At 39.3% G+C, this 20,535-nt stretch overlaps 1 protein-coding gene across 1 annotated transcript in view; it reads left to right on the top strand.

Moving 5' to 3' along the window:
- The window catches only part of LOC109046020 (NACHT, LRR and PYD domains-containing protein 3-like), a 435,468-nt gene that overhangs the window by 349,578 nt on the left and 65,355 nt on the right, over nucleotides 1-20,535 (top strand). The window contains exon 2 of the mRNA XM_042746145.1: nucleotides 19,158-19,420. Within this exon, the coding sequence (XP_042602079.1) occupies nucleotides 19,372-19,420 (49 nt within the window). The 5' untranslated portion in view covers nucleotides 19,158-19,371. The remainder of the gene's footprint in view (nucleotides 1-19,157; nucleotides 19,421-20,535) is intronic.

Genomic DNA, 20,535 nt, shown 5'->3' with positions numbered 1-20,535 from the left:
TTTTTTGGGAAATCGAGTGGTCCAGAAGTTAAACTTGCGCAGCAAACATCTCGTGTTTCAATAAATCACTGTGGTCGTTACAATAAAAAACTGTGCATTAAAAGAAGGCTTGTAAAACTGCACAGCGTTTTTAGCTTTCTTAAACACATCCTCTGTTCTACCCAAGTTAACACACATTTCCTATCCTGTATGTCTATGAAAGACGATTGTACACCAACAGAGTAGGTAATGGGTCCGCCGCCGTCTGCAGGCTGCAGCCGGGTGCAAGCCTTGAAGAGAGTTGCTTTGGTGCGGAATCCGGTGTTCTAACAAAGCTTTTGGTTGGATCCGAACCTCGTAACACAACACGGTACAGTCCAGATCATGCTACCAACACTGTAGTTTAAGATTGGTACGGTTACGAATTAGGGTTGGGCAGGTTAGACAATAAAGACACAAACCGGGTGTGATGCTGGGCAGGACACACAATTTTGACGTATATTAATATATTTTCACTGCACATCGCTGCTCATAAGAGGAAAGCTCTGTGTCAGAGACGCGATCTTGGGAACAGATGGCTAGATTGGGAATTCTAATTTTCAGTGACAGCCGGCAAGTAGTTAAACCTAAACCATCTATAAAATGCGTTGGTGTGTACTGACCAATCCAGTGAGAATAAATCGAGTGTCTTGCGACAGCATGGCAATCAGACTTCTACTACGCGCCACTATTGTTATGAATAACACTAACTCTTCCTCTTTTTAAAAGGGCCCTTCTACACATGGGCCATGGATTTTAAAGCAATACCTGTAAAAATACATTGCAAAAAATAAACAACAGGTGTGTGCCACTGATCTAATAATCCTTGGGTGTAATACATGCATGCAGACTGTACGATGAATGCACACCCATAGACCATCGTAGGCTACGATGCACATTACTACAGAAGAAATAAAATGTCATTAGCATGTGCTACGGGGTAACAAAAACACCGCATGAATGAATCACACACTTATGGCGAGTAAGTGTAGTTTTTATGCTGTGCTGAAAAAAAGCTGGAAGGAAACAGCAGCAAAAGAGGAAGGGATAAGAGGATCTTGCGGTCTTAAGCAGTTTTATATTTTAGCACTGTGGTCTATGGAAAATTACCTTTGTTTGCCCGGTTAAATGAACATAATTTTTTCAAGAAACTTAATGAAAATATAAAATTAAACCAAATCTAAAAACAAAACCTGGCAAGAGCAAAAATCTTTGACTTCGTGTATAATACACTGCATTGTTGGGCACACGTATCTACCCTCATACCATTTGATGAAAGAATGAATGCAGTGATGTACCTCGGATTAATACAGCGGCTTGATTGTGTATTGTGTACACCCAAAGCACTTGTTTACCATCATGTTGGGGGTCTCTCCTTCACCACCACCATGTGTGTCCGCCTCCAACTTGGCTGCTGCGACGGCAGCCACAGGACAAAGTCGCCAGGTGCGCTCACCACACCACCAGTACAGCGGAAGAGCAGAGAGGAGATAGAGCCAATCAATATGGAATGGGGATTATTAACACGGCCAAGGTAGCACTTGGCCAGGGACAACCCGGGTTACACCCCTACTCTTTTACTACGGAAGTGCCCTGGGCTTCTTACTGACCACAGAGAGTCAGTACCTTGGTTTAACGTCCTCATCCTCAAGACGGTGCTTGTTGATCAGTAATACTGGCAGTCGACGCCTGGCACGACACTGGGAGCCCTCGGACCCACACAGACCACAGGGTGAGCACCCCCTCTGCCTCACTAACACACTTCCGCACAACCTCGTTTTCCTCAGGAGTCCCCCCATCCAGTACGGACCAGGCTCAAGCCCTGCTTATCGTTCAGTGGGCACCATTCTTGGCTGCGGGTGATATGGCCTGTGGCTGTCTGTTATTTAAAAATTGCGTCCAGATTTTCAGTTCACGTCTGAAGGTTTCTTTACGCTTCTGAAGTTTTTCGTTCGCCATTCTGACCCAATCTCGCTTGGGGGCGGGTCTAGCAGCAGTGTTTCTCATTGGCTGAGTAATTTCGATTGACAGCCTTCTTGACCTGGCAGGGAAGGGCGTCAGTGTTGCGTGTGGAGGTGAGCATCTGTTAGCGGCTTTTCTATATTTACATTGTAATGATAATAAAATCATGAGTTTTGTTTTTATTTAATCTGTATTTACTGTTGGCTACTATGTCACATAAGCTTTAGGGGCGTGAGAGATCAAAAGCGAGAGAAAAAGAAGGTCATATTGAGGTTTAATTATTTAAAATACTGATACTGGAATATTGTTATAAGTCCAATGTTTTCTTAGAATATTTTTTTATTGCTAATGATCTTTTCATTGTAGGGTCTAAATTTGGTTGAGCTGTTACATTTGAAAAACTATCTATATGTGTATGATGTAATTCAGACGTCAAGAAATTCTCACTCCAACCAGGCAATAAACCTAATTTTATTTCATATTCCACCAAAGAAAGTTCTTGCTGCAAATTTGGGTTTTTAACATGCGGACAATTTTGTTTTTTTTTATTTATTTTAAAATTTATCATCTAACTTTTAAAATTTTGGAATACATTTTAAAATCTTTTAACAAAACTCTTTCAAGTTTGATTTTTTAAAACCTTTTAAAAGGAATGAAAAGAAAAATGTTTTTAATTTTTTTAAAATAAATGTACTTTTCTTTATTGTCACTATAGCATATACAGAAGTATAAAAGTGAAAGTTTTGGGATGCATTCTGTTGTGACGGGAAAGACCTAAATTCCACAAAACCAAAACTGTTTGGTATACGTTTTTTGGCCCCCAGTATTCTCATAATTTCCCTTATCCCCCAAAATGCACAAGAAAATAATATGTTTAAAATTCATTACTTGGTGTAAATTTGGGATGTATTTTTTTATTTTTTTTTTTGCATTTTTTGGTCACACTTTAATTTTTTCCAAAATCAAAAAAATTTAAAAATTTTAGTAAAAGATAACACAATTGAACACAACGCATTTTTAAAAAAAAAAAAAAATTTTAAAATTTGGGGAAAAAAACCCCAAAAAAAAAATTTTGCCCCTAAACCTAAAAAAGGGTTTGGGGGACCCCCCTTACCCAGCAACAACTGCAAAAAACGTTTTGTGAAAACCTTCCCTGATTTCTTTTTTAAAAGCGCTTTTGGAAAAATTTTTGGTCCAATCATCTATGCGGGTTTGTTGTAGATTCACCACATTGGATGTTTTTTGAGCATGGAACCACCTTTTTAAGGTCAGCCACTAGCATCTCAATAGGTTCAGGTCAGGATTTGCTAGCCACTCCAAATCTTCATTTTTGTTTTTTTTCTTCAGGCCCATTTTTTTTTGGTTTTTTTTTTTCTTTTTTTTTGTTTTTTATTGTGGGGGTTCGGTTTTCCCCCCCCTTCCCCCCTCCTAAAATTAAAAAAACTTTTCTTTGGTTTTTTTTCCCCCAAATTTTGTTTTTTTTTTTTTGTTTCCCTAAATTGTTTTTTTTTTAAAAACCCTTGTTTTTCCCCCCTTTTTGCTGGGGGGGTTTTTTGGGGGAAAAAAAAAAAAAAAAAACCCTGTCCCTCCCAAAAAAAAACCTTTATTGGTCCCCTTTTGTTTTTTAAAAAAAAAAAAAAAAAGAAACTTTCTGGGGTTGAAATTAGAATTTTTTCTTTCTTTGGTTCCTCAAAAACAACCTACCAGAAAACGAAAGTTGTTTTTTTTAAATTGTTTTTGGGGGGGGGGGGTTTTTTTTTTTTTAAAAAAAAAACCGGTTTTTTCCTTATGACTTTCCCTTCCCCCTAACCAAGGTCCCCCCCCACCCCAAAAAAAAAATTCTGGGGTTTTTGTTTTTTTTTTTTTTGTGTTGTTTTTATTTTGTAAAGAAAGAAAACCCAGGCTTCGAGAACCCCCCCCCTTTGTTAAACCCTCCCATATTTTCTTTCTTTGTTTTTTTCCTTTTGTTTTTTTTCCCCCCCACTTTTTTTTCCCCCCCCCCCCCCCCCAAGAATTGGTGGAAAAAACAAAAAAAAAAAAACCCCCCCCGGGCTAAAAAAAAAAAACATCCCTTCTATCCCAAAGTATAAAATTTAAAAAAAAAACAAAAAAAACCTTTTTAAAAACAAATTCCTTGAGAATCCCCCCCCCCCCCCCCCCCCGTTAAAGGGAATTTTTTGTTTTTTGGTTTTGTTTGTCACCCCTTAACCCCCCCGCCTTTTTACAAATAAACCCTCCCCCCCCAAATAGACAAACCAACCCTTTGTTGTTTTAATTGGCTTTTTTGTTTGGTGTTGTGTTTTTTGACCATGTTTTTTTGTTTTCCCCCCCTTTTTGTTTTTCCTGTTTTTTCCCTTTTTTGCACAAAAAGAGCAAACCAAAAAAACAAAAAAGAAAAAAAACCAAACTCCCCCCCCCTTTTTTCAATTTGTTTATTTTTTTTTGTAAAAAAACAAAACCAAACGAAAGACAAAAAAATTTTCCCAGGTTTTTTTGGGGGTAGTACAAAGGTGGGGGGGGGGGGGGGGGGGGGGGGGGGGGGGGGGTTTGGTTTCCCCAACTGGGGTTAAAACAAAAAACCCCCCCCCCCCAAGGGGTGGGTGGGGGGTCCCCCTTAAGAAAAAAAACAAAATCTAATGGTAAAATTTTTAGTAAAAAGCCCCCCCCCACTAAGCCCCCGCTTTTTCCCCACTGTCCCCCCCCACCACCCCCACCCACCCCCACCCTTAAAACGAAAAAAAAAAAAAACAGTTTTTTTGGGAACAAATAATTTACAAAAAATTTTTTTTTTTTGTGTTTTCAAAAATTAAAATTAATTTTTTTGGTTGGTTTTTTGTTTTTTTTTTTTTTTGTTACTTAAAACAACACAACTGGGTTTTTTTTGTCTCCCTAATCCCAAAAAGAACAAAAAGGAAAAAGGGGTTTTTCCCCCCCCCCCCCAAAAATAAAAAAGTTTTTTTGTTGCAAACCTCCAAAGTTTTGTTTTTCGGAACAACAAAAAAAAATGAAAAAAAAAAACCCCCATGAAAAAAAATTTTTGGGGTTTTTTTTTTTGTTGGGAGGTTTCAAAAAAAATTTTGGGGGGTTTGAAAAAAAAAAAAAAACAGGGGGCCATTTGTTTTTTTTTTTTTTTTTTGTAATTTTTTTAATTTTTTTTTTTTTGGGGGTGGGGAAGCAAATTAACTATGTCCCAACACAAAATTTTTGGGGGGAAACAAAAAAAAAAATTTAAATTTTTTTAACTGGAAAAGAAGGGTGACCCAAAAAGTTTTCCCCCCCCCCCACTTTTTGGTTCCCCCCCCGCCCCCCCCTCCAACCAAAAAAAAATTTGTTGGGGGGGTTGAACACCTCCCCCCCTTTCCCCCGCCCCCCCCCTTTCCGTTTGGTTTTTTGGTCTTGGTTTTGTTTTTTTTATTTCCCTTGTTTAAAAACAAAGTCCCAAAAGGAATTTAGGAAAACCAAAACAACCCCCCCTTGTGTTTTTTTCCTTTGGCTGTCCCTTAAAAAAAAAAAAAAAATTTTCCCTGCAATTTTGTGTTTTTTTTTTTTTGTTTTTTTTTTTTTTTTTTTTTTTTCTTTTCTTTCCCCCCAAAAAAAAGAAAAAAAGTTGTTCCACTCCCCCAAAAAAAAAAAAAACCCAAAAAGTTTCAAAAAAAAAAAAAACACCCCAATCCCCCCCCCCCCCTTTTTTCCCCCTCAAATGTTTTTTCCCCCCCCCCCCCTCCTTTTTCAAAATGAGGCCCCCCAAATTCCCCTTTAAACTTAACATTTTTTGTGGTGTTTTGTTTTTTTTTTTTTTGAAATTCCAACTTGTTTCCCTTTTTTTTGTCTTTCACTTTGTTTGCCAAACCTACCTTTTCCCCCCCCCCTCCCATTCCGTTAAAACACTTTTTTTTTTTTTTTTTTGACCCCTTGGGGTGGGGCTTTTGGGAAGAATGGGAGGATTGAAAAAAAAAACAAATGAAATATTTACAATAGTTTGCCCCCCTGGTCCCATGGGTTGTTACAACACAGGGACAACGAAGGGTGGGGTTATTTAGTGAGGTAACCCCCCGGGGTGTTGTGTGTGTTTTTTGAAAGTACACCAAATTTTAAAGGCCTTGGCCCCCCCCTTCCTGGCCCCCCCCTTTTCCATGTGGAACCCTTTCAGTAATTTTTTTTTTTTTCAAAAGAAAAAAACCGCCTTTTTTAATTTAACCTTTTTAATATCCCTTTCCCCCTTTTTGGGGCCCCTCCTTCTTGGCCCCCCCACCCCCTGGGGGGGTGGGGGGGGGGTTTTTTGCTCCTTTTTTTTTTTAAGCTGTACGAAAACACTTAAAAAAAAAAAACAAATTTGTCCCCCTGCCCCCCCCCTCCTTTTTTTTTGAAAAAAACAACACCCCCCCCTAGGGGCACAAAAAAACAAATATTTTGTTAATATTTCCCCCCCCCCCCCCCCTTCCCAGAAGGGGGAAAAAACCCTTTGTTTTTGGGTTTGGAGGGGAATGTTTTTTTTGGGGCACCTTTCTTTTTTGGTGGCCGGGGGGTTGTTTTGACTTTCTTTTAAATTTAATTTTTGTTCGGGGGGCGGGGGGATAAAACATTGTTTACTTTTTTTCAAAAAAAATTCCTTAAACCCCAGGGGGAGGTGTTTACAAAAATTATTTCTGGGCCCCCCCCTTGCCTTGTTTTTTTTCGGAAAAAAACAAAGGCCCCCGCCCCCCCCTTTTTTGTATGAAAATGAAAATTGGGTCCCCCCCTCTTGCCAAAAACACCACCAGTACAGCCCCCCTCTGTGGGGGCCCACTTGGGAGTTTTTTGGGGTTTTTCGGCTTTTAAAAAAATTTCCATTTTTGTGGGACGCCTATTTTTTTCCAAAAAAAACAAAGCCCCCTCCAACCAAAGAAAAAAAAAAAAAATGGGAAAAAGCAAAATTTACAAATTTTTGTGGGGGTCCCCCCCCCCCCCCCCCCCCCCCCCCCCCACCTAATTACCAAAAAATAACAGGGGGTTTTTAAAAACAAAGCCAGGGGAAAAAAAAAAAAAAAAAAAAACCCCCCCCCCAGGGGGGGGGGGGCAACATAAAGCCCGGGGGTTTCATGGGGGGGTACCCCCCCCGGGGCGGCCCAATCCCCTTTAAAAAAAGAAAAAAAAAAAAAAACGGGTGCCCCGTCTGACCCCGGTTTTTTGTTGGGTTTGAAAAAAAAGGTCCGGGGGGGGGTCCCTTTGTAATACCCCACCAAAAAAAAAACTCGTTTCCCACCCAGGGGTGTTAATCTCAATTATTTTTTCCCAAACCCCCCCACCACACCTGGGGGGTGGGGGCCCAGGTGGGGGGGGGGGGGAAAACGGGGGGGGAAGGGGGAATTAAAACAAAACAGTGTTGTTTTTATGTTTTTGGAAAAGTTTTCAATGGGGGATTTGTTTTTTTTTTGTGGTTTTAAAGGTCCCCCCCAGGGGACATTTGTCCCAAAAACCCCCAATTTGAACAAACACCAAGCCCCCCCCCCCCCAACCAAATTTTTTTTCAAACAAAATTTGTAATGTTCTTCTCGTTTTTGTAAAAAAAGGGTCCCCCCCCCAGGACGGTTGGGACCCCCCCCCACCCCCCCCCCCCCCCTTAAACAAAGTTTCCAAGAAAAACATTAAGCATATTTTGAAGGTTCTTTAAAATTTAGTTTTGCCCCCCCGCTAAGTTTGTTGTTAAAAGGTGGGGTGGGCCCCCCCCAAAAACTGGGGAATTTTTTTAACAAGGGACAAAAAGTTGAAACAAACCACACCCTTTAACAAGGAAAAATTATTAATTAAAAATTTTTTTACTTTTTTTTAAAAAATTTGGGCAATGTGTTACCCACCCAATCCTTTTGTTTACTGGATTAAAGGGGCCCCAGAATTTAATTGGTTTCAATTGTTTTTTCCTTTTTTTTTTAAATTGGTTTAATGAGAACTTTTGGGCATGTTCCTAGTGGGGGCAATATGGGTTTGTTCTCTGGTGGGCAAAAAATAACGTTTAAACACAAAACAAAAATTTTTTCCAAAATAGGTTTTTTTTGGTGGGTTTGTCCACCCCCCCCCCCCCCACCCCCCCCCCTAAAAAAAACTAAAATTGCTGGGGGGGAAAAATTAAAAAAAACAACCTAAGAAAAAAAAACCCCTTTTTTCAAAAAAAAAAAAAATAAAGGACCCCAAAAAAAACGAAATACAAAGGAACAACATGCCAAAGCTTTGGGAAAGCATTTTTCAATTTTTAAAACCTCCAAAAATTTTTTTCAGGGTTGGGGAATTTTAGAAAAGGCCCCCCAAGAAAATCCACAAAAACAAAAAAAACCCAAAATTCCCCAAATTAAACAACCCAAAACCCGGTTTGTTTATAGCCTATTGGTGTGGTGTGCCCGCCCCCCCAGTTACATTGAAAAAAAAACGGGGTTTTAAAAAACTTTTCCCCACCCACAGTTTGTGCAAACAACTGTGAGGGGTTGGGAAAATTTTTTAAGCTTTTAAAAAAGGTTTTGAAAAAGAAAAAATCCAATATTTGTTTTGTTTACCAAAATTTTGGGGACTTTTGTTTGCCTTTTGGGGGGAATTCAGAAAAGTTTGTTTGGGGGAGGGAATTAAAAAAAAAAAAATTATTAAAATTAAAAAAATATTAATAAATAGTATTTTCCCAAGGCCAACTGGGGCTTTGTTTGGGCCAGAAATAAATGCCAAACAAGAAACCCCCCCCCCCCCTTTGAAACTGTGTGTTAATCCAATTTTCCCAAACTTAAAATGCCCCCCCCCCACCCCCCCCCGCCCTTTTCCCCCCCCCCCCCCTTCATTGTGTTTGGCAAATTTGATTGGGGGGGAGGGGAAAAACAAAAAAAAAAAAAAAAAAACCCCCTGAAAAAAAAAAAAAACAGTTTTTTGATTTTTGTTTTTTTAAGTAAATTTTTGGGTTTTTTTTTTTTTTTATTTTTTGTCCCAACCTTAAAAAAAAATTTGCCAAAATACTAACAATTTGTTTGGTTTTAGTTGGGTTCCACCCCTCCCCAAACCCCCCCCAAAACCCCCACCAGGGCCTTCAAAAACGGTTTGTTGGGGGGGTTGTGTGGCCAAATGGTGAAAAAAAAAGGGGAGGACCCCCCCCTTTTTTTGGGAGGCCGAAATCTGTAGAGGCAAAAGCGGGCAACTGTTCGCAGAGATCAGCCAATCAGAAGAGCTAAGTTGGGCGCCTATCAACGGGAGGGAAAAAAAAAAAAAGACAGCGGCAACCATAAAGGTTGTTTCTTTCCTTCTTTTTCCTGAAATCATTCACTGTTTACTGTACATGTAGTTTATAGTTTAAATATGAAATGAGGTTAAGTTCTGACCCCCTGATAAAAAACTCATCATTGATAGCATTCTAGTAATCCTAATTAAGTTAGATGGTAGAGGTGTGTTTGATGAGGGTTTAAGCTAAACTGCCAGGACAGTCATGGTCCTCCAGTACCCAAGTTTGCCCATCCCTGCTTTAACTCACAAAGAGGCTGTTTTAAAAGATTTTTTAACCCCTGTTCATTTAAATAGATTATTATGAGAGTGTCATTTACAAGATGACTGAACATATTTAAATTATTAACAAATGGTACAGAATAACAGTGAGTGATTTCTGAAAAAGAAAAAAGAAAATGTACCTTTATTGGTATTTGCTGCTGTCAGCTCCAGAAGATGCTCGCAGCTCGTGATGTTTCCTGAAACTATAGTTCAAACAAACATTCGCAAACAGTGTTACGTGGTAGGAACTATAGCTCTCCACCTGTGGTTAGAAGCATAGTTTCTTCTTAGTAAAGACATATGGGCTTAAATAAATTATGCTTTTGGGCACAATAAGCAAGCTAACATGCAGAATACAATCTACACCTTCCATGCTATTTGTAAATATATATGCATTTTAATCAATACATTTTAGCGCGTCCTCAAAAAGCACCGTTTTTTAAGTGTGCGCATATGCATAAATGCCTAAGGGAACCCCGGAGTATGACAGCGAACAAATATGAAAATTAGTCATCAGGTGCCATGTTCAATACACAGCAGCATCTCAGAGATCTTGAATCAATTAATTAGCAGAAGTCTATCCTCCACTACATGCATGTGACCGTCATTATACTGGCCCAAATGTTGTTGAACTAATGTGGGTTCAAACGTTTGGAGATGCAAACCGTGTTTGAGAAACAGTCGTGACTGGTTAGTATTCGTTGTACTACTGCATTGTAGTGTAAAGTGCAAAAGAAACTACGAGCGTGCAATGTGTGAAATAAAAGTATAACTGGTACTTCTTGTGTTAGGGAAGGATTTGCATGAAGGTATGATATTTTTGTTAAACAAATGATATATATCATAAAGTGGGTCGCAGCTTAATGACCATGTGAAAATGTGGGACCACGGCCAAACCAGTTAAGAAGAACTTAATTAGAATACTGAGAAGTGCACATGCAGAACCAAAAGGGGTGTTTACAAATCAGTGCACTCCAACTGGTGTTTTTCAACCATTCTTAAATAAACTTGGACACACAAGATGATTTTTTTAGTTTAACCGATTTTAAAACCATGGGGAGACCACGAGACATGAAGCACAGTTTCAACCAATTTTAAGCCTTATCTGAATGCGCACACTAGATGATTTAACCAGAACTCAAGACCACACACTTGTTGATTGTAGGAACGATTTCACAAATTGACATAGGAGATCTCACAGAGAATTGCAAGATCAAACATGACTATTTAGAGAAGAAAAAACCATGAAGGACAATCAACTGTTGTCAGCTAGCTCTCCTGGCGCTGTGTTCTATAGTACAGTGAAAAACAAAATAGAAAAAAAGGATTATACCCTGTATAATAACAGGAAAACAAAGCCAAAATCTGGATATTTTAGGCAATATAGAAATGGTCACCCTACTGTAGGTGCGCTGAATGCTGTAACCAGAAATTGAATTGTATTAAGTAGAACACAGAAGTAGTTAGTCCCATTAATCACTTGATTCACTTGACGTGTTTTTTTCATCAAAGATGATTTCTGTTTGTTCACTGAATGAAAAGTACATGCACTCTTCTATGCACAAAATGGAAGGAAGCAATGACTTAGAATTCAACTGCCTTTCAGTATATGAAAAGCATTAAAATGTAACTATTTTTTGTTACATTCTTCATTTAAAGGTGCACTAAGTGAATTTTGCATAATGATGTTGATATTTGAAAGCACCAAAACAGACACGCCCATACCCCAACAGGACCTCGCCCCTATTTTGTTAACTCTGCCCCACATATAAGTATAGAACCCTGGCAGCGATGATGGCAGAATCTGCTATGCCTGCCAGCCGCAGCATATTCAAGCAAAGATAACACAGATTAATTGTGTGAAACAAAGCAAAATAAACGTAAACTCACCTATCAAGAAAGAAACAAAGCAACCTCGGCATCCGATTCCAGGTCTTCCCAAATTTTCCTCTCCATTTCTGCAAAGCTGCTCCGATATTTACGCTGGTCCTACCTGCTACACGCCCCCTCCTTATCTCATTTTTTTTCTGCTAATTGGCTGCGAGTATATGCCCCTTACTGCTGACTGGCTGTGAGTATACCTCCCTTATTGCTGATTGGCTGCGAGCAGGGCTCCGAACCAGTTCAAGGAACAAAAACGAAAAACCGGAAATGAACAAAATTTTCACAGGAACAAAAACAGAAACAAGAACTAAATCAATTTTAATCATTTGGAACAGAAACACTTATTTGAAATGACCATTAACCGGTTAATAACGGTATTTTATCGTTCTCTTTAATATTTTAATTAGACAGTGACAAATCACAATTGAATAGTAGAGCATGTGACGCTGACGCATGGTGACAAGCGTGAGTGAAAATGCCCGTGCAGCAGTCATAGGCAGCCCATTTCTCTGGCCCGATTAGATTTGTCTTTTAACCACAAAGTTGGCTACCCATCAAATTTTTCAGAGGTGTGTTTAAGTAAAACATGCTTAGAAATGTTAAGATTAGCCTTAAGTAGTAATGCAATCTATGTTTTTGTTTCTCTTCTGTAATTAATGTGAGCTAATTTTTAGAATTTAAAAAAAGTCAAAATTGGCCTATTAGATTATACCACTGTCAATGACTTTTTTAGATGGGTCGCCACCAAGACAATCCTTTTCGTCAGTATTTCTCCTATGACAAATTTTCTAACAAGTCTGTCTGCAATATTGAAGGATGCGGGGCAGAAATAGCCGGGAATCACCGAGGCATATTCAACGTAAACATCCAGCAGAGTATACTGTTTCAAACCAGCATTAAAAGACCAGCATCTACAGCAGATGGACAGACAACTCTGGACGCAGTCATAGTGAAAAAGCCAAAGACAACAGACCTGCGTATTCAAATGAATCCTGAAGTTTGTTGATTTGGACATCTCTCCGCGTTTCTGGCAGCTAATCCAATTGTAATAACAAGTTAGCTGGCTCCGGTAAAGTTATATAATTCATCAAAGCGTTCTGTATGAAAACTCTTTGTGGTGAAAGGAGCATTGCGATAAGATGATCTTGAGGCTTACTACGTAGTAATTTTAACATACACAACATGCAAACACCAATAAAATTATTAAAGTTATTAAAAACAATCAACATGTAGCAAGAAACACACAAAAAGAAAGTTGGATGAACTAGTTTTATTTGATTCTGAGTTTGCAGATACTGCATTTTGCTATTGCAATAGTGTTTTTAGTTGTGTAAGGTCATCCAAAGGCAGAGTGCAGTATCTGCATTTTAGTGGTCACATCAATGGTCATGGTTTTTTATCCATAAAAATTTTCATCCTAAAAAGGCTTTAAAATGAATGCATTGCCACTAATCTACCCACAACATGTTTGACTGGCTGATGTAAAAACTCTAAAGGCATTTTTTCTCAGTTTCAGTGTTTGCGTAGTTACTGCCCTTTGCCTTTGTAGGGCAGAATACAAGAGGCTATAGGAAATGAGTTTGCCATCAACTCCTCAAATATCCGTGATATGGTGTTGGTTTTTGTCCAAGTGGGAAGTGTAAAGCTCAAGAATGAGATAAAGGGAAGGCTACTAATGCTTAAAATTGATTCAGCTACATGCAGAGACCGATCTGTTCTTGGCGTAAAGGTACAGTACACTGACAGAGAAAAAATTGTGTTGCACACTTTGGCCGTAAGAGAGCTAACTGAATGACACACAGCTGAATACATTTCATCCGTGGTGAAGGATGTATTAGAAGAATATAATGTTAAATTAGGGCAAGTTTACTCAATAACGTCAGATAATGGCGCTAAGATGTTTAAAGGCATTGTCTTTATTATCTGATATGCAAGTGGGGACCCCATCTGAAGCAAACTAAATTGATCCCATGGGCGCAGGAATGGAAGAGGCGAAACTCCTGATTTGGTAATTGAACTTGACTCTGTGCTATCAGGACATGTGTTGCGCAGTGTGATGTGCTCGGCTCATACCCTGCAGTTAGCAGTTGATGATGCATTAAAAGAGCAACGGTCATCCAATTTGATTTCTAAAGCGAGACGTGTTGCAAAAAAGTTGTCACACAAAAACGTTGTCACACTTCTTAAGAGAATGGGGCACAAAAGGGTAGTTGTTGACTGTCCAACGCTCTGGCATTCTACACACGATATGCTGGAGCAGCTTTTAGAGCTCAGGAATTTTTGCGAAGACATGTCACCAAATATTAAAGAACTACATGTAGGTGAGAATGAATAGGAGGCAATATCCAGCTTGGTGCGTGCACTGAAACCAGTGAAAATTGCTATGAAAAGCCTCCAATCCGACCAGCTCACAGCGGGTGACTTCTACGGTGTTTGGCTTCAGTGTACCGACAGAGTTGACAATTCCTTTGCAAAACGCCTTGTTCAGTGTCTCAAATCAAGACAAACAGCCCTCTTTGACAATGATGCCTTTGTGGCTGCTTTTTTTCTTGATCCTAGATACAGACTTTTTCTTAGCAATCTTCAATCCGAAAGTGCAAAAATTCACTTGTGTCGTGCCTGGGAAGCCATTCAGAATCTATCTGGCAGCAACACGATGGCACAGCAAAGTCCGTTCCAATCATCCGACGATGACAACGAGATAGAACAGCTGTTGATTGCAAAAAAAAAAGAAAGCACAACAATAAAACACACTCGTGTTTCAATCTAATCTGTTTTGGATATGTTTTAAGTACTGGGCATGTGTTGTTCCCCTAACCTAACTTGCTATGAATGTAACTGCACTACCTGTAAAACAAGTCAACGTAGAGCGCACATTTTAATGCGTCAAGTACATTCTTTCCCCACTGAGGTCTTCAATGAATGCACAGGTCTTGGAGGACATTCTTTTCGTATGTTTAAAACAAGCAGTATGAACTTTAGGCTCATATAGACTTTTACAGTTAGTGCATTTTGTTTAAACCTATCCAAGTATCACAGGTAGCCCAAAACAGGTCAATGTGATTCCTTTATAGACTGTTAATACTTTATTAAATTGTAGAAATTTTGTTGTGGTTTTATTTTACGTTATATTGTATTAAATGATCCAGCTTTATTAGCTAATGTGATGCAAGGACGTCGCGTTGGGTGTTTGCGTTATAGCCTACTTTGAAATTAGCAGTTGACGGTGCATTAAAAGAGCAATGGTTATCCAGTTTAATTTTTTTTCATGTAATTTCTAAAACAAGTAGTGTTGCAAGAAAGTTATGTACACAGAATGTTATCACTCTTCTGAAAAGAAGACTTTCCATTGTTCAGTACGAACGGTTCAGTAAAACAGGTCAATATTTTTCCAGCTGTTTATGCTTTATAATTAATGGAGGTATTTCTGTTGTGGTTTTAACCATGTTATGCATTAAATGTTCAAATTTAACTATCATGTGTTATGTTATTTTTGAGTGAAAATGAGTCTGTTTATACATTTGTACATTTGCAAGTATATGCAAAATGAAAAATAATGTAATTCACTTTTTCAAACTGCAGGTTTGAAAAGCAAAAGCCTGGTCTGACACCACACACCCACTCTGACCATCTCACAGCACAGCCATCAGCTCCCTCCCCCTCCCTCCCCCCTATTGTTTCTCAGCCTGTACTCAAGTTCTGTGAAGAGGATATATGCAGAGTCTTCAGAAAGCAGAAGATAAGGAAAACCAAAGGCCCAGACGGTGTCTCTCCAGCCTGCCTCAAAGCCAGTGCTGTCCAGCTATCATCCATCTTCACATTGATCTTCAACAGATCCCTCCTGCTTCAAACGCTCCACCATCATCCCTTTACCCAAGAAACCAAAAATCACAGGACTTAATGACTACAGACCTGTGGTCATGAAGTCATTTAAGAGACTGGTGCTGGCCTACTTGAAGGACATTACTGGACCCTTGCTGGACCCCCTGCAGTTTGCTTACTGAGCAAACAGGTTTGTGGATGATGCAGTCAATATGGGATTGCACTACATTCTCCAACATCTGGTCAAACCAGGGACTTATCCAAGGATCTCGTTTGTGGACTTCAGCTCCGCTTTCAACACCATCATCCCAGACACCCTTCAGAATAAACTGACACAGCTCTTTGTACTCACCTCCATCTGTTAGTGGATCACCAGCTTTCTGACAGACAGGCAGCAGCTAGTGAGCCACAGCACCGGCCAGCACTGGAGCTCCTCAGGGCTGTGTTCTCTCCCCACTGCTCTTCTCTCTCTACATAAATGACAGCACCTCTAAAGACCCCTCTGTCAAACTCCTGAAGTTTGCAGACAACACCACAGTCACTGGCCTCATCCAGGACGGTGATGAGTCTGCTTACAGACAAGAGGTTGAGCAGCTGTCTGTCTGGTGCATACACAACAACCTGGAGCTGAACACACTCAAAACTGTGGAGATGATCATGGACCTTAGGAGAAACCCCCTGCTCTCCCCCCATTCACCATCATGAACAGCACTGTGGCTGCAGTGGAGTCATTCAGGTTCCTGGGCACAACCATCTATCAGGACCTGAAGTGGGACATTCACATTGATTCCATTGTGAAAAAGGCCCAGCAGAGGTTGTTCTTCCTTCGTCAGCTGAAAAAGTTCAATCTGCTACAGGCACAGATGACAGTTTTACTCCGCTATTACTGAGTCTGTTCTGTGCTCTTCTATAACTTTCTGGTTTGGGTCAGCCAACAAATCAGATTTAAGAAGACTGCAACGGACTGTTAGGACAGCAGAAAGGATCATTGGTGTGCACCTGCCCAGTCTTCAGGACTTGTACAACTCCAGAGTAAAGAAATGGGCAGGTAACATCAAAGACCCCTCTCACCCCGGACACAACCTGTTTGCACTTCTCCCCTCAGGCAGACGCTACAGATCTCTGGGCACTAGAACATCTAGACATAAAAACAGTTTTTCCCCATGCCATCTCCAGCTTAAACAGCTAACATATGAATCATTACCTGTGTTCTGTAATTTTGTGTTCTGTAATTAATTTCCGTAAATCATTCTACATCTTTAATTATTGCCTTCTCAAGTATTATGTAAATACATATGCATATCTATATTATTTATACAGTTCTATATAGAATAAAAATGCACAAATCTGTACATAAATCAATCTACTGTTCCAGATTCTTTCACATTATTTATTGCTAAGTCTTGTTAAAATTATTTATATTTTTTGTTCTCATGTCAGATGTGTATGTATGCATCAGGAGCACCTTTAACCCTCGTGTGTTTGCGCACACCTGGCGATTAAAGCTAATTCTTTTTCTGATTCTGGTTATTTTTCGAATTAAACCAGTTTGGAACGGTAATGTTTAATGAGAAACACGGGAACGGAAACGTTATAATACCGATTATGTTCTGAGTGAACTGATTGAATTTTTTTTTTTTTTTTCGTTTTTAAGCCCTGGCTGCGGCTGATTGGCCCTTACTGCTGATTGGCTGTGCTATAAGTAGTACATAGTATGTACATGAGGAACAGGACTGTAAAATAAAGTGCTACCGACTTTTTCTTAGCAATCTTCAATTGCATGGCTGCGAGTACACGCCCCTTACTGTTGATTGGCTGCAAAATCATGCCTCTTACTGCTGAATGGCTGAGAGTGTGTTTTGGGACTCAGTCCAGCACTGCTCAAAAGCGTTTTTCAAATATTGCTTAGTGCATGCATCTTACTAGGTTAGTTCAACCAAAAATGAAAAAAGAAAAAAAAAAGCCCATAAATTACTCACCCTGAAGTCATCCTAGGTGTGTATGATTTTCTTCTTTCAGATTAGTTGGAGTTAAGTTATAATTTGTGTTTGTTCTTTCAAGCTATTTCATGACACTCAACGGGTGTTACATTGCTTCAGTCCAAAAGAAGTTAAATAAAAATTACCCATCCATAATAAAAAGTGTCTCACACGGCTCTGGGGGGTCCAAAGACCTTCTCTAGCCAATCAATGCGTTTTTGTAAGAACAATATCCATATTCAAAATTCACTTTAATGTAGCTAGTGCTCACTGTTGTACACAAAAGCAGTTCCGGGCAGATGACATATGAGGTCAGTGATGCGCATGTGCATCTTATGAATATTATTATGTGTATTCTGTAGCATAACATTTCTCAGTGCACATTTGGGAACATAAAATGTTTAAATAAATAAACAACTTAATATTTCAGAATGTGCAGAAGATAAATAGATTTATGAAGCTATGAGAACTACTCAACAAGGACTGTGGAAATACAAATTGAAGAATCTGTTTAAGATCTGTTGATTTTACATCCTGACATAACAGAATATGAAGAACTAAGATGAAGTATTGTATTATATTGGGCATTCAATATGAACATGAGGGCATCAGTTACTGATTCAATTCTGCCAGTCTCTGGTCTTCCTACTGAGAGTTAACTATGTGTGAATGTTTACATGTCTCTAGTTCTTGTGACCCGGTGCTGCTTAACACATCTGGTGATAATGCTATCTATAGGGTCTAGGCATGCTGGCATATGACTACAGAAACATGATCAGCATGATGATATAGCACTGTATGGTCTGACATTGTCTTAGTATTGAAGCAATCTAGTTTGCACATAATTTGCAAATGAAAGGGTTTAATAACAGTATTTGATTTTATTGTATCCAACATATCAGTAGAATGTTACCAGAGAGAGACAAAGTTTAGCTTTTGGGAGGAAGAGAAATAGAGGTGGAATTGAGGATTTTAGTGAGGACTGAGATTCTGTTTCAGAGAATGATGGATGAGCAGGTACATGTGCATCTCATGAGCTTAAATGATTACAGAGACAGCATATGTCACTTTCTTGAGTCCCGGGCACAGGGTGTACTCACACTAGGCCTTGTACCGATTGTTCCCGCTGGTCTGCATTCACATCGCTGTTAATGCTTCAGGCCAGAGCACACGTCATTACCATGCTACTTTATGTTTTGAAGAAATGCTTTCGCTAATAGACTGTCTGAATTATTTAGCACTTATGCAACACAGTGATTTTCATTAAATTGTGCTGCATATATCAGAGGATTATTACAGCACGGTATGGAGATATCGCTCTAGTCAAATCAGCTAGACTTTCAGATGTGCTCGGGCACGGTTCAGATCACCTAGTCAGAGTATAAAGCTAATGCTGCTCTGAGCTCAGAGGAACTTCTGCAGTCTATCTGTTCTTCTCCTAACAGTATATTTCAGTGTGGTCTGTCTGCCTCTGTTTATATGTCTTTTTCTGTGATGGTCACCTCTATTTCAATCTCAATCATTTTACTTAGTGGTATGACAGATACATTATGTGATGCTTTTTTAAGGACAAATAATTTCAGCATATTTACACACAATTCTGACACTTCATAAGTCTCTCAACTCGACTGTATCTCTGTCCTCTCATCAAATGTACATACATTTCATCTCACAAGCTTTAACTCATTCATTTAGATCATGTGAATGTGTGTATATTCACAATTCAGTCTGTCCACAGCAATATATTCTGTCAAACCTCAGCTTTCACATCTGACTACTCCTCGAGCTTGTTGATGTGTGTGTGCCTGCTTTTGTGTGTCAGTGTTTGTGTGTGACTCTTGTGACGAATCACTGACTTATTATCAGATGAGTTTGGGTGAGTTGATTCTGAGAGTCCTAATCTAATCACAGATTAATTTAATATTCCAAATAACACTTAAGCATTTAGGTCCACATGTTAAGAGTAAAACTATTTCAGATCTTTTTTGTTTTGTCCTGCAGCTGTGAAACGGTGAAAGATGATGACCTGCTTCTGAAGTCGCTGGAGGAATTGGTCAAAGAAGATCTGAAGAAGTTTCAGTGGCACTTAAAGAAACATGAGTGTATAGCAACGTCTGAAATGGAGGATGCAGATTGATTAAAAACAGTGGATAAGCTGGTGGCGTGTTTTGGACCAGAAGAAGCTGTGCAGATCACAGTCGGCATCCTGAAGAATATGGAACAGAACAAACTGGCTGTGCAGCTGGAGAAAAAACACAAGCAAGGTATCGTTTAACTCACTGTGACTGTAACACAAGCTGTAACGTGTAACTGTTTAGCAGTGTAACTGTTTGACACTTTCCTCTTTGCTCTGCTGAAGTGTTTGTGTGATTCATGTTTGCCAGTGAGTGATCCTCTCTCTCTCTCGCTCTCTGAGTGGATGTTGGGAGTGAATGGGCGGAGTTAGCATGTGTGAGTGGAAGAGAGCTACTGAACGAGTGATTTTTCTATCTTTTCCTGTGTGTTTGACTTGGTTTTTCTGTTTTGTGAGCGACTTGCTAAACATTTTGACGTGCTGATTGAAAGCGCTGTCGATCAGTGAGAGCTGGTCAGCATGGCAGCTGCAGCGTCTCAAAGTTTGGATAACAATGCGGAGGCATGGCATTAAAATCATCCCCGCGGAGCGCTGCTCTATTGAAGATTGCACGATTGCGGTTGCTGAAATAGTTGGATATGCTAGTATTCTGTCTGCAGCTAGAATGAATAGCGCTATAGTTTTTTTTGAATAATGTGGAAAAGTTAATGGTATTGTAGAGAATGGTATTGTCGTTAATAATGTTTTTACTCCAGTAATGCCTTTGGTCCACCCAGTAAAAAGGATTACGCTTTCAAATGTACCACCATTTATCAGAGATGATACTATTGAAAGAGAACTAATGAGACATGGCAAGATTGTGTCTAAAATAGAAAGATTTCGCTAGGTTGCAGATCACCTCAGTTGAAGCATGTGGCAGACTCACATGATTTTAAAGAATGAAAATGAGGAGTTAAATTTAGCCATGAAATTTAGGATAGACAACTATGACTATGTGATTTATGCATCTTCAGAAAACATGAAGTGTTTCGGTTGCGGACAGGAAGGGCACATAGTCCACGCATGTCCTGAGAAGCAAGATTTGGTGTTGCTTCAGAATGAGAATAGAAATAAAGAGAAGGCAAGTGAAGATAGAAATGACGAACAGAGACAGTTGGAAACTGGTGAAGGATCAAGTGTTGATACAGGAGAAAGAGATGGAAATGATAATGGAGAATTTAGTAAAGGAGATTTGGAAAATGTGGTGAATGAAGTTGAAAAAACAAGTATTAATGCTAATTTGATTGGAGCAGAAGGTGAAGGAGA

The sequence above is a fragment of the Cyprinus carpio genome, chromosome A4 (genome assembly GCF_018340385.1).
Source record: "Cyprinus carpio isolate SPL01 chromosome A4, ASM1834038v1, whole genome shotgun sequence".
In the NCBI taxonomy this organism is placed as follows: Eukaryota; Metazoa; Chordata; class Actinopteri; order Cypriniformes; family Cyprinidae; genus Cyprinus; species Cyprinus carpio.
The sequence above is the reverse complement of the archived record's forward strand: the minus strand, read 5'-3'. Positions and strand labels throughout refer to the sequence as shown.